The 15,098-nt window shown below is 40.7% G+C and overlaps 1 protein-coding gene across 2 annotated transcripts in view; it reads right to left on the reverse strand.

The window, feature by feature from the left end:
• The window catches only part of papss1 (3'-phosphoadenosine 5'-phosphosulfate synthase 1), a 79,375-nt gene that overhangs the window by 30,686 nt on the left and 33,591 nt on the right, over positions 1-15,098 (reverse strand). For both annotated transcript variants that reach the window (XM_062533278.1, XM_062533279.1), the window contains exons 5-7: positions 14,514-14,632; positions 3,470-3,583; positions 1,841-1,952 (exon numbers count right to left, since the gene is read on the reverse strand). In XM_062533278.1, coding sequence (XP_062389262.1) covers positions 1,841-1,952; positions 3,470-3,583; positions 14,514-14,632 — 345 coding nt within the window. The remainder of the gene's footprint in view (positions 1-1,840; positions 1,953-3,469; positions 3,584-14,513; positions 14,633-15,098) is intronic.

Here is a 15,098-nt window from a genome sequence, read left to right on the forward strand (position 1 = left end):
AAATGCTATTTTCTGAATGAAAATACATCAACTAAGCCGTGGAGGAAGTAATTTTTGCTCATCACACAGTACATAGCTAGCACGGGCAGGAGCTACAGTCCAAAATAGCTAACAGTGGGTTAGCATGGGGCCAACAGCCACACGCTTTCAAAATCGCATTTTTAACCCACTAACATTGCTCAAAACAGCACCAAACCTCGTCAGTCGCTTGCTCTAGGTGTCTACACATAAAACGAAGCACCAATCAGTCTGTAAACTTTGGAATAATTAGTATACACGTAATAGTTAGTATACACGATCCGAACCGCTAGATGTCAGTAGTGCCATTTGGATGATTAGTATCTGCCTGCAGAGTGCACATGCAGAGACATACAACAATCAAACTCGACCACAGTGGATCTTGTACGCGGTGCAGGGAATAAATATGCTTACTTCTTACATCAAGGATGGAAAACACGTGAACGGTATGATCCATTTACATTGGATATTGCTATAAGGTAGTAGGCTAATGTGAGCTCTGATTCAATGTGTGAAAGTGAAACCGATTAAAGACACCTTTCTCAACAATTTGTCTGTTTAATCTGGACCAGCTGCAGAACTGGGATTAAGATCTACCGGACGTTTCCCTTTTTCCCTACCCGTTTTTGTTACATTTTTGATTGGTGGTGTGCTTTTTTTAAATGTAAAAAAAAATGTACCGTGACTAAAAAAGGTTGAAAAACACTGATTTAGGCTACTTTGTTCACTGAATGTTTAGACAGTGCCGTGTAGGCTATATAAATTGGTTACATTCCTATTGCGTTTCTCAGCTCCTGCATCCCAGAGCTCACAGGAGCCGAATGTGGATGTGTCCACGATGTAGGCTACTGATAGTAATAGACTTATACTTAATAGGCCTGAGCGTCACATTCATGAAATTTCTCTTAGCTAACAAACTGGTGGTTGTATGTGTTCACTGAACAAATATTATGAAAATATAGCACAACGTTTGCATCTAAAACTTAATTTGAACAGATATTGGTCTGAAACCCAGAATTCTTCACTTTCTGCTGACGAAACAACGAATGTCCGCCAGTTCCAGTAGGCTACAATATTGACACCACCGCAATGCTACAGCGGACTGTACTGCCACCTTGTGGCAGTAAGTTGTAATGCAGTTGTAATACATTTCACGCAGAGCGTGAATCAGGCAACGCGTGAAAGAAACGTCCATCACAATTTAACGCAGTGCACTCCACTTTCGATACTTAGACACCATTATTCTCATACAACCCCGCACTCCACAGTCCAGCTCTATCGCCACCACCTCTGATGCAGTGCCGACACAAGCTTGTATGGGGCCCCCTGCCACCACCACGGTGTCACCTGTACTTGACTTTTATGATACAAATGTCACACTATAATGTAACATTATAAATTGTATAAATATTGTTGTTATTACTATTGTCGTTACCTTAGAGAGTACATAGATTATCATTGCGGTCTGTTTCAACTGATTTGTGAATAAATAAATGTTCTTCCTTAAAATACAGGGGGCACAGCCCTATGTTAAAGTGTAACTCCGGCTAAAATTTACCAAAGGGTGTTTTTCTGAATGAAAATACATCATAAGTGTAGACAGTATTTTTCATTGATCAAGCACTACAGAGCTAACAGTGGATTAGCTACGGGCAGTGAGCCAAACGCTTTCAAAATAGCATTCATCAACCAATAATATTGCTCAAAATAGCACCAAACCTTGTCAGTAGCTTGCTTTGGGTTCCTACACATAAAACAAAGCATGTATGTGAGGTGTTTGTTTTGTTAGTTTTCAGAGATATAAAAATGTAATTCACTCTACCATCCAGAAGACAGTCAAAGTGAAGACACTGCAGATACTCTCTCTCCCTCATGAAACCATTGAGTGGCGTTGCCCAACCCTCAGCCAGGACCTGAACCCATTGCAGGTCCACCTGGGGGAGAAAAACATCAAAGTAAAAGCATTGTAAAGAGTAATTTCAATATTAGCATAATTAACTCTTTACCAATGAGATGTTGGTAACACTTTACATTACAGATCGGTAATAAGTGGGTAATGTTATGGTAATGTACCATATTTTCCGGACTATAAGTCACACTTTTTTTCATAGTTTGGCTGGCACTGCGACTTATAGTCAGGTGCGACTTATATATGAAATTTAACATGTATTTGAATAATTCCGAAATGAAAGAGTAAACATTACTGTCTACAGCTGTCTACAGCTACAGGTGGGCGGCCATTCACGCCTTCTCGTCATTAATGTTAATCTTTATGGCCTCTGTGTCTAGTTACAGCCTCTGTCTGTTCTTGGTCTTGGATTTTGTGAATAAATGCGACTTAAAGACAGGTGCAACTTATATATGGCATTTTCCTCTTCATGAGCCATTTTTTGACTGGTGCGACTTATACTCCGGTGCGATTTATACTCCGGAATATACGGTATGCAATTTCATGGTAATAATATTTTTAAACCACATAATACAAATAATTAATGTGTAATTTCTAGACAATTACTGTTCAATTACCATACAACAACAATGCAAATAACTTGGATTTAAGGGTAAAATAAAATGGTAATAACTGCTGTATTATGTACTTACCGAAACGATAAATATTTAGGATTTACTTATTGTGACATAATATGTGACCTCTGTTGTTATGATGAAATAAATGAGGTAATTTCACAATAACTATATGATATCAGGGCTGTAAAATGTTTTGTCTTTTTGAAAGTTTTTTTGGACGGTGTGGAGTTGTTGAAATCCTTTCAAAAAGACAAAACATTATTTTACAGCCCTGATACCATATACTTATTGTGAAATTACCTCATTTATTTCATCATAATAACAGATAACAGGTCACCTTTTACCATCAAACTAACTACTACAGAAACGTTGACCACTGTGTAATTGTGCCATAACACTTAGAAGTTACTATGTAATTCAGTCCTTCACAGCACCATCATGTTGGTATAATTACAGAAATATTATGTCCCAATAAGTAAATCCTAAATATTTATTGCTTCGGTAAGTACATATTTACAGCAGTTATTACCATTTTATTTTACCCAAGTTATTTGCATTGTTGTTGTATGATAATTACACAGTAATTGTCTAGAAATTACACATTAATCATTTGTAATATGTGGTTTAAAAATATTATTACCATGAAATTGCATACATATTACCATAACATTACCCACATATTACCGATCTGTAATGTAAAGTGTTACTTATGTTTATATAGAGGATTAAAAATGGTTTTCTTTTAAAAAAAAATAATACTAATACAAAAAAAACTGATACCTTACCACACATGAGTGTGGCACCAAACTGTAACCTCAATGACTGATATCTCAAATGCGTCATCCGTTTCCATATTAGTTTCATTAGAGTCATTTTTGGTGCTTGAATGAGGTTATATCTTGTTTTTAGGATGCAAAAACATTACCTTTCCGATGCTCAGTGTTGGCAAAGTCTCTGCATCTGCTTTGACCAAATCCAGTTTATTCTCAGGCACATAAAGCTCTTTCACTTCATATGAAGCATCAATCGGCACAATATCCTATAGAGAAAGACACCATATGGGACATTTGTGTGAAACATGTGAAACCATAAGGGACAGTTGAGTCTATCACGACTATCAAAAATAATAAACACCAACCAGTTACCACAATCATTAACACTAGAAGCGCCAAGCACCGGTCATTTGACCGCTGACGCGTATTACTAGAAGCGCCGTGTAGGTTTGACCTAGATATACCTAGAACGGCCGGGCTGCGGTCATTTGACCGCAGTGATTACAAAAAAAAAAAAATCTTATCACTCGATTCAATTCCAGGACCCTACGTTCACGACTTTTCCTAAATATGCGTGTTTTGTCACCCAGAATTTTTACATGACCAAAAGCACACCGGTACAAGCTAGTTTAGAGCTATTTTGCGCTCACTTATGTGACAACACTATGTTGTCTCGCGTTCGGCCATGTTTGTCCAGGCTGCTATTCTCTTTTCTCACAGCAGATGTCGCAAGGGTTTCCTGTCAGCCGGGCATGAGAATAATATTTTACCATAAAACATATAGTTTATATATGTGCAATATGTATTATATATGTGATTTATTTTATGCGAGTTTGTTTTGAAAACGTTTGTTTTGAAATTCGTCGAAGCCTATTTATGTACGTAGCTGGGCGCGTATGCCTACGTACATTCATAGTTGTATCTTATCTTCTATTTGTAGGCTATATTTTAAAGCTCAGACTAATAAGCATTTTCTTACATAGCCTATTTCCCAAGAAATGCAGTGCATTCATTCAGTGGCGCAACGTTAAATCTCTCGACTACTATGCAGGAGACCCGGGTTCGCAGCGTGGCACGAGCGAAAAATTGTAGCTTATATAGACTGAATTCGCAGACTGTTTTTCAACGTCGACAAACAATTATTTTTTGTAAATGGTTTTTCATAACAAACTATCTGAAATAAACGGATGAATCACAATACTAGCCAAATTGAGCCGCCATCTGACAAACTTTGACTAAGCCAGTTAGACTTTTTGCATCTAAAAATAATTACATCATAGAGACACGCGAAAAATAAACGAGCCTAGAAATTAGGCTACATGAGATTTTCCCACTGGACACACCACATCAGTATTGTGCTCGTTGCTACGATATAGAACTCACAGTGAGTCGACATGGGGGAAAGAAGCAAGCAACGTAGCCTAATCTTGATCTCGCCTTACATACTTTCCTAATTCCTACGTAGGGCTAGTCAGACTTTTGTTAAATCTCCAGGGCCAGGTTGCACAAACACCAAAACCAAAGATTGATGATATGAACCAAATATTCTGGAACAGACGGATTTACAACATTGAACGCGATAGGTTATCCCTTACGAAAAAGTACTATAGGAATCTTATAGTATTTTGGGACTAAATATTGTAGGAATCTTATAGGAATCTTATAGGAATACTATAGTAAATTGGGACATACTACAGAAGTACTACAAGATTGCTATAGAAATACTATAGCGGCTAGAGGATATTATAGAGGTATTACAGAACAAAACAGAAGTCCGTGATGCGACTTCCACCGTTTCCTTTCCTGTTCACAACACATGCAGTCTACATTGAAGTGAAACGTTGTCCAAAACAATACAATAACATTGTGTGTTGAGATCTAGTACAATACAGACATCTGTAGACATGAAGTGGCAACTAAAGCCATGATCAGTCATGAAAACGTTGGCGGCTGCAGCCTCATTTAGGTTTTGGCTGGGCCAGCTAGCCAGCCAACTACTTCATCAGCCAGCCGTTATTCTCAAAGCAAATGGCTTCGGGGTCTATACATAACACACTATCCATTGCAACATAGCCTATTTGAAACCGATCATTCCCCCTCCCCCATACTCTCGTCTAGGCTAGGCTACTACAGACATCACCGCGCATCGAGGACAATTATCTGCCTCCCCACCCCCACCGCCTCTCTCTGTGCATAGGCTGTAGGCATGGCTATTTAGGCAACTCGTGGAAGAATGCGCAATCATGTTTCATCGCATATGCGCGTTTCAGAATGTTCGAATTCGCCAGCGTGCGTGTAGTTGTGTGAATAGAAAAAACAGAACATAGCCTATATTTATTGATGCTTTGCTTAAAATAACTTCCGCCATGAACAAGTCGGGAATCGAACCAGCAATCCTTTGGATTTGAGGCCAAAGCTCTAACCAGTGGACTACAATACTCCTCTGCAACTCAGTTAAAATGTGTATCTCAATGCTGGATCTCGCATTCACGTAGACGTTAGCTTAAATTGTAGAAACAATAAGCCCATAGCCTTTTTTCAGCAGACATCGCAAACATATCATACACATTCACAAAACGGAGAATATCTTTCTGCTCAGCATAGCTCTCTATCTCCCTCCCTCCGATGTAGCTAGACCCTATAAGATGCTTCTCCCTAAATGAATAAAAAATGTTTTAGAAAGTAGCCACGGTAGCCTGTAAAATGCGGCCTGAAATCCTGGCTACTGTGTAATTGAAACCAGACTGTTCATTGTCGGCAGACTGTTCATTTTCGGCGGCGCAAACAGATAGGCTACCTATTAAATGAATAGAAGTGAATTTGGGGAGTGAATTGACTTTTACCCATTCACTTTTAGAGCATTTTAGTTGAAAGTCAAGTTTGCTTAAGGTTTGTTCAAGAACTCTTCCAGAGTTTTTACCTCAAACAACACAAATCAACACAACCAGAGAACACAACTAAATGAACAGATAACTCGAACGTGCTGTATGTCATAATGAAACAACCACAGACTATCAACAACACGGTCTGACACGAATGATACTAGTGCAAACTGAATTTATGACCAAACGATTTGATTCGTGCACGAAGCGCCATCTAGCGATCATTTTGTGTAAGTAACAGCCTCCCAGTCTGACTCAGCGGTCTTTTGACCGCCTCGCCGCGCTTTAAGTAGTTCACAACAGCACGGCGCTTCTAGTAGGTCGTCAAAGCGGTCAAATGACCGGGGCGCGGCGCTTCTAGGTATAAGTGGGTCAGAACGGCGCGGCGCTTCTAGTGTTAAGGAGAGACACTACAGGTGAATAGGGTAACATTTTTAACTAGCAGATATCACTGTGAAACTTCCCCAGTTGATTAGGTTAACACGAGAAAAATATGTATTACAAGTTCTCTGTCATTTAATGTTTAAATATGCAAATTGGGCATTATCTAATTAAAGGGACACTTCACTGATTAGCATTAAGCTTTGTATCTTTAGAAAACCAGTCATGTTTTTGAATGGTCGTGCATCATTCCCTCAGTCTGCCTTGAGATGGGAGAAATACGGATTTCAATGTCGGACTTCCTGCTTTCAATGATGTAAAAATCATAATTTTACATAATTGAAAGCAGGAAGTCCTACTCATGGGTTTCATTGAAATCCGTATTTCTCCCATCTCAAGGCAAACTGAGGGAATGATGCACGACCATTCAAAAACATGACTGGTTTTCTAAAGATACAAAGCTTAATGCTAATCGGTGAAGTGTCCCTTTAAATATGCACAAATGTGCATATATTTTAAAACACTGTGCATGTTTGTTTGTCTACTGAAGATCCCCGGATTTCATGTTTTGGCTCCCATTGTGCTTCCTGGATCTGCCTGTTTATGGACAATTCAATTATATTTTTTTATTCCACTGCTCGGTTGAGTTCCCCATTGTCCTGCGTTCTATAAGGGTGTGCATTAACTTTAGATATACGCACGGCTATGAAGTAGTTCCAATTTGTTGGCCGTATCACACTTGAATATTAATTCGCCAAACTTGTTGTGAAGTTTAAATGCACTGTCACGTTACATACAAGCTGTAAAATACAGACGTTCAGATCATAGTAACGTTAAGCATATGACAGAGGTGTCATTTAGCTAGTTAGGTGGCAGGAGGCTAAGAAAAATAGCAATCTTTCAAAGTTAACGTTCATCAGAATCCTGGGATGTGCCAGCTTGACAACGGGAGATTAGAACTAACGACTGGCTTTTGGCCATAGCAACCATCCATTTAGAACTAGTAACCGCAGTTTGAGAAATTAGCTGAAGTGTGTCTGGGAAAAGTAGTTCTACAAACAATACAGTTCTACCGATTAAAACATTTAAATTAGCACCGTAAACGAACACAACCCAAGTGGCAACAGTGGAATAAGCGGGATAATGGACTTCACGCCGTGCGGTTATTCAAAGTTAATGCACTTTTCTAGACGGAACGTCCCTCCGCTTCGCGTCGGGCCGTATCACCGTCTAGAACGTGCATTAACTTTGAATAACCGCACGGCGTGTCGTCCATTATCCCGTACGTAATGAACTGCTGTTTCCTGCCGCCTCCTTCCCTCCACACCACCTAATCCAGTGTTGCCAGGGGGTCAAGACCATGTAGATTAGCTTCGGCATGTTAGCATGAGCCATTTTCAAGTATGGCGCCGCATGGAGCATTTATAACCAGCTCCATGCACGAAAATCCGTGTTGGGCACGAGCTCTCATGCGCGTGTACACGTGTTGGTGGACGGATACCTATCCGCCGGCTACGGCCAATCGTTACTCAGTGCGGGACTCCACTCGGAATCAAGTGTGCGTTCCCAAGCAACTTTTTCTTCTTCTTGTTACACGGCAAGCAAAATATGTGCATTATCACCACCCTCTTAACTGGAGGATGACTCTCTTTTTACAGAATATCCAATAAAAATGAATGTTGGTCTATGCGTCACTTCCAGTTTTGGAACTTGGTGCATGGTCAGAGCCGACTGGCGCTGGATCCGAGCTCCAGTGTTCAATATGGCGTTGACAATGAATTGGCTGGATTTATTAGCCTAGCCTCGGCCATTCATTTTAATGGAGGGCGGGACTTAGTCACGCTCTCCAGTAGGCCTGTCGCGATATTCAATAAATCAATAAATCGCACGATAAAAAAAATGAGCTCGATAACTTTTCCGGCCGCGATAATTTCCATTTTCATGCTTGATTGTTTTTCTTCTCTCTCTCTCTCTCTCTCTCTCTACGAAAGAGAGGATAACCACGGTGCTTCCTTTAGCGCAGCCTAACGAGGAGTGAACCCTATGTCAGTCAGTTGTCAGACATGTATCTTTCAATAACATGACGGACAACTTTACTTTCTTACATTCATTTGATTAACAGGCTAGACGAGGCTTTGGCGATTGGCCTAAGCACACTGAAGAGGCTTTCTGTTGTAGCTTGACAGGTATGGGGGTAAAAATAGTGATAATGCAGTTCAGAAAATCATGCTTATAAGCTACGTTTTTTCATCATCTGATAAAGACACACTCCGCAAAGTCTGCACTCCGCTGAGAGCTCAAGAATCAGCCAAAACAGCCGGCAGCTCCGGTTAAAATGTCGTAAGCTAATTGTCAGCCGTGGTGAAATGTGTTCGTAATCAACGTTATATGTCATAAACGTAGCATACCTATGAAAAGGCTTTGCAGTAGGATTATCCGATGGCCAATTTATTGCTTCAATTTGTGTTTTATGTGACGTGCAGATGCTGGGTTCATGCCGTTTTGCGCAAGTTTCAAATGTTTAGCTGACTGCGTAGGCCTAATTGATCAGCTATGATGAAATTAGTTCCGTGCAAAAAAAAAAAAAAAAAAAAAAATTAGTTCCGTGCATAAGGCTTAGCAACTGTCACTCTACACGCCCCCTGTTGCATGTCACGTTTTAATTTGCTGGAGATACAGAGTCTTAGTAGAGACTGAGAGATACAGAGTCTTAGTAGAGACTGAGAGTCCTTTGTATTTATTGTTTTTGGTTGTTTTGTTCATTTATTGTGGATATTTAAAAATGTCTTCCCATTCCAGTTCCTTATTCATTAGAAATACAAGTTATTGATCTTTGAAAAGGTGTACCTGCATTATTATGCCATTATCATTATATTAGATAAAAATGATCTCAGAACGGCAATATTATCGTTTATCGCAATAATTTCTGGGACAATGTATCGTCCAGCAAAATTTGTTATCGTGACAGGCCTACTCTCCAGTTATATAAAATACCTCCATGAGTGTTGCACCTCCCACAACATGGGGTGGCCGCCTCGGTCCCTCATATGGATCCAAATCAATCTGGGTTCAAAAGCGTCCACTCGACCTAAACAGCTCTGCTGTCTGTAACAGAAGCCTTAAAGGAAGCCAGGGCAACCACTCGGTCATCAGTATTCATTCTGCTTTACTTATCGGCTGCCTTTGACACAGTTAATCACCACATCCTTCTCTCTATACTCTCAAACGTGGGAATCATCACCTCTGCTCTCTCTTGGTTTGAATTCTACCTCACAGGATGCCCGTTTCATAGCTTGGACAGCTGTCCGCCCCTCACTATCTCACCACAGGGGTCCCCCAGGGCTCAGTGCAGGACCCTCTTCTCTTTGCTATCTACACCACGTCTTTGGGACAGATTATCCATTCGCATAGCTTCTCATACCACTGCTATGCAGATGACACACAGCTCTATCTGTTCTTTCCACCTGATGACCCCTTAGTCTCGGCACAGATTTCAGATTGCCTCTCAGACATATCTACATGGATAGTCATACCACCTCCAGCTCTCAAAAACGGAACTACCATACCTCTCAGCTAAACCTTAACCTGGGCTCTCCACCCTTGGCTGCCCTTCCTAGAAACCAGTGTTCATGGCAGCAAACATCCCTTCACACACTCTTCCAATCGCTAGGGGCATCGACACTCAGGGGCCTGGGGAGCATTCTGCAGGGTAGTCATCTCTTCTTTGCTTGACCACTTTGTAGGGTGTGCTGCTGGTGCCTCATCAACCGACATTTGTAGGGCTACAGTTGCTCAAACCCAGGGTAGCTCATCCTGCCGACTACGCCAAGTACAGTGACATAGGGTGCTTTAACTCATTCACTGCCATTGACGTCTTTAAACGTCAATTTAGACACATATAGACGTCAATTGCATTTTTCAATGGGGAGGGCTCATGGGTGGGCTTGGGAACGATCTGGCAGAGTTTCAGGCTTGTAAACAGACTGTACTAGCGATTCGAACCGCTAGATAGCAGCAGTGCCATTTGGATGATTAGTATCTGCCTGCAAAGTGCACATGCAGAGACATACAACAAGCACTGAAGATCGACCACAGTGGATCTAGTTTGCACGCGGTGCAGGGAATAAATATGCTTACTTCTTACATCAAGGATGGAAAACACGTGAGCGGTATGACCCATTTACATTGGATATTGCTATAGACCAGCGTTTCTCAAACATGCCAGGTGGGGCGCGAGCTGACGTGAAAAAATGGAGATTTTTTTTTAATCTGTAGCCTATGCCTTCCTTTATTGATAATTACGAGCATGCACCTCCATCTCACAAAACACACACAAACAAGGTAGGCGAAATATAGACTCTTGTATCATTTACCAGATGAAAATGTTAGTCTGTCCTGGAACCATAGTTCGAAAAAAAATGATTGACGTCGGCATTTTAATTGCAGCGGAAACAAAAAAAAAAAACGTTCATGTTCGAGACGAGCGCAGTGAAATTGAAGGATATCTTGGCTATCTGTCCAACGACACAATTGCTGTTTTGTGATCTCGAAGAACAACTGCTTGACAAACGGAAACACTCATGTTTTGTCTTGCAAGTGGACAAGGCCACTGACAGTAACAAAGGTGGTTTAGTTATTGCTTATGTCCGCTTTGTTAACTTGACAGCGAGCGAAGATATTCTATTCTGCGAGTATGTCAAAAGTAGGGCCACTGCTGATGAGCTATTCAACATTCTCAACAATTAGTCTACCTGGCAGAACATGACATCAAATGGGAAATGTGAGAGACTTTGCTCGGATGGCGCACAGACGGTAAACTAAATGGTCTGCAGGCCATGATAAAGAGGGTAGCGCCCGATGCGCAACGGACGGACGGTTTCATTCAGGGAAGCGCTCATGTCAAGGCCTGACCTGAATAAGATTTTGAACGAGGTTGTGAGATTGGTGAACCTTCATTAATAACACAATGGTAGTAGCATATAGTTGGCCCTTTTTCTTTATTTTTGGAAATCAGCTGTTTTTGAAGAAAGGATGGACACCTTGTCAATAACTGACATTATTGGTCATTGATTTAGATTTTTATTTTCTCTATTTTTGAAGTGATAATCTGTCGTCAAATGTTATTTGTTAGGCCTACTGATGTAGCCTATATTTAGCAACTGACATTATGTCAATACATTTAAAATTTTTGAGCTTCACCTACTACTTTTTTAGAGCGATGATGGACAGGTGGGGCTCGAGAAAGCCCCCTTGATCAAAGTGGGGAATGAAAGAAAAAGTTTGAGAACCACTGATGTAGCCTATATTTAGCAACTGACATTATGTCAATACATTTTAAATTTTTGAGCTTGACCTACTACTTTTTTAGGGCGATGATGGACAGGTGGGGCTCGAGAAAGCCCCCTTGATCAAAGTGGGGAATGAAAGAAAAAGTTTGAGAACCACTGCATTAGCCTGACCTATACAGCTAACTGGTTGACAAGCCAAGCGTGTAAAATAATACAAAGCATTTTTTTAGTACAAGACATTTCAGTCTATTCACACACACAGACATACCGCTCCGTCTGGCATCATGTTTTTGTTTGTTTTTATGTAATGTTTGTAATTTTATGTTTTATTCTGTTAATTTTTTGTAGCCATTTGTCTAGTTAAATGTTTTCAGTCTTTATTTCCGCTATTTTTTTAGTCTTTATTTTTCTGCTTACAAGTTGACTGATGCCATAATTGAACGTTAACCTAAGTCCACTGGGTTGAAGAGTGCTGACGATGGCTAGCTTTTGCCCTGGGCGTCTCACATCCTCCATCCGTGAGCAGCGCTGCACTTCACCGTCTGGTCAGAACAGTAGGGCTGTTGGAACGAATTTCGTTATTCGAATATAATTCGAATGTTAAAATTATAATTCGAATGGGTTCGAATTGGAACTCTTCTAGGCCTTTTCCACCGACAGAGAACCGACTCCGTTCCCGTTCATCGCGTTTCCACCAAACAAAAGCCGAACGGAACGTGGCACCTTGGTTCGGAAGTCGAACCAAAAAATGTGTGGTCGTGTCATTGCGTCATTCAGAGGGGAGAAGGCTAAAAGCATGAGTTTTCCGTCCATTTCAACTGTTGCTATGAGTAAACAAAACGATTCAACTAGCATTACTCTGCTGTTTTTATGGAACAACTGATCATAGCATTCTCCCGTTTATGCATCTCGTTAACTTTTGTTTTTGCATGCAACACCCCTTGTTGATGACGCATCCTTGATTCGGTTCAAGACTGGTGAAAATGCGGGCTGGTTCACTAGATAGCACAACAGTTCAAAGACTTTCGAACGGCACCAGTTCAACACCAGGTTTGCTTTTGGTGAAAAACCGCCTTCTATGCACAATCTAAAAATGGCGGACAGCGGTGCGGAGATGGAGATCATCACTGCTGAGTCTAAGCTTAATCATTATTTACTTAGCAAGACAGCTATCACCTGGTAATTACATGTTTATTAGTAATACTGAAATGCCCTATAGTGGACATAATGTAAAACAAGTCAACTACAATGTCATAGTGACAGTGGCAATTCATAAGCCCGTTTTTACAGTGTGAGTAGATAGATAAATAGTAAATATTAATAAGTCAAAATTGACCATTAAATATTCAAATATAATTCAAATTAAAAAAAAAAAAAATTAATGAAATTCGAATGGGATAACAGAGGAAGATTGACAGCCCTACAGGACAGCAGAGGACCTAGCTGGCTACCAACTGCGGGCGATGTGCTGCTACCGCCACTGCCAAGCTGCTGCTGGCCAGCGAGCTGCCATGCTCTGCTGCCTGGAGTCTGGATTGAGCAGATGCTAACGTTAGAGGCTTAACACAAACTGTCGCTGTCGGGGTCTACCGAGTTGCTGATCTGCAGGGTCGCCCACACCTTCGGACTGTTCTGTGCTTCTGCTGCTTGTGCTTCTGGTGCTCTCCAGCCGGCCTGCCTACCGCCGTTGAATCCTCTGTGTTGCTCTGGTACAAAGCTGTGCGTCATCATTGCCCTGGGTCTTTTCTCAGCCGTCTGACTTGGATGCAGTCAATTGGACTAAGTTAACATAGACTTCACTGGTTTTGTTTATTTTTATTATTTATTTGATTTTTGTTTGTTTGTCTTGTATGTCTTGGTGTCACGGGTACGCTGGCGACTAAGCTGCTCCGTTCGGCACTGTCTTATGTATCAGTTTTGGCTATGGCTATGGCTATGGCTATGGCTATGGCTATGGCTATGGTTATTTAGCAGACGCCTTTGTCCAAAGCGACATACAAATAAATAACAATACAAATTAAATTAACAGTGAACAATTACAAACTAGGGAGAATAGTAATATTATCAGTAGAACAATAATTTTAAGCACTAACCTAATGAGAAATAAAACAGTGAAATGAGAATAGCAATCAAATAAGTCACTCAGTTAATTATATATGATAATAATAACTAAAGCATGGTATGGCTAAATTTAAGGACAATAGCAAAATAAATTTCAAATTCTATCAATAGACAAATTATAACAAAACAATACTATTATACAAACCATAACACATCACAAACTCAAAGGACTAAGTGCATATTTTGTGTGTAAAGCGCTTTGGGTTGCACTCTGTGTGTGTGTGTGTGTGTGTGTGTGTGTGTGTGTGTGTGGTGTGTGTCTCAAGTCAAGTCATCTTTATTTGTATAGCGCATTAAACATGCACAAACACAATTCAATAGGATGGCAAGCTTTCGGACCCTGACATGTGCACACCTTTTCTGGGACATGGACCATCAAGGGGTCTATTCTGTTTTTCATTTTCAAAACACTTGAAAAATACTGTGATAATATCGCCAAGCGTGATCATTTTGGTCCCTATAATAGTCATGTTACATTTTCATACTGTTACATCTCTACCCAGTAGCAAAAATAGGCATAGTACCTTCTCCTGCAAGAGGTCCAGAAGTTGTTGGATGCATTCATTCACGCTGCAGGAGTCCGTCTTCAGCACCAGCTCCGGAGCTTCAGGCTTCTCATACTCAGAGTCGATTCCAGTAAAACCTGTAGTTATTAAAAATTCAGGAATATATGCCAGTGGATGAAGTGAAAAAGCTATGATAAAACATCAAAAGGCTACTTTTAACATAATGCATAATTAAAACATAATACATCATTTTCTAGGGGTGGCACGGTTTTTGAAAAATGCTCCGAACCGTGTGGATGGCATGTCACGGTTCGGAGTGTGTGTTCATCGTACGGTCCTACGGTTCAGGCTAGTTATGGCACGCGCAATTGATTCCCATATGTTCCAATGTGTTTCCCTTTCGCGCGAGAGTATGGAGTTATGAGTGCTGCGCGCGAGGCTTTAGAAACGGCAAGTGCCAGAGAAAAACACTGCCCGGAGTTGCAGGATGCGCCAGCCTCTCATAGTTATAGGTCTGGTGTGTGGGAGCATTTTGGATTTGAGGTTACCAATGATTGAAAAACACGCAGCATTCGTTAAGCTGAATTTCCTTTCCCTGCTCTC

Source organism: Sardina pilchardus, chromosome 3 (genome assembly GCF_963854185.1).
Source record: "Sardina pilchardus chromosome 3, fSarPil1.1, whole genome shotgun sequence".
NCBI classification, from domain to species: Eukaryota; Metazoa; Chordata; class Actinopteri; order Clupeiformes; family Clupeidae; genus Sardina; species Sardina pilchardus.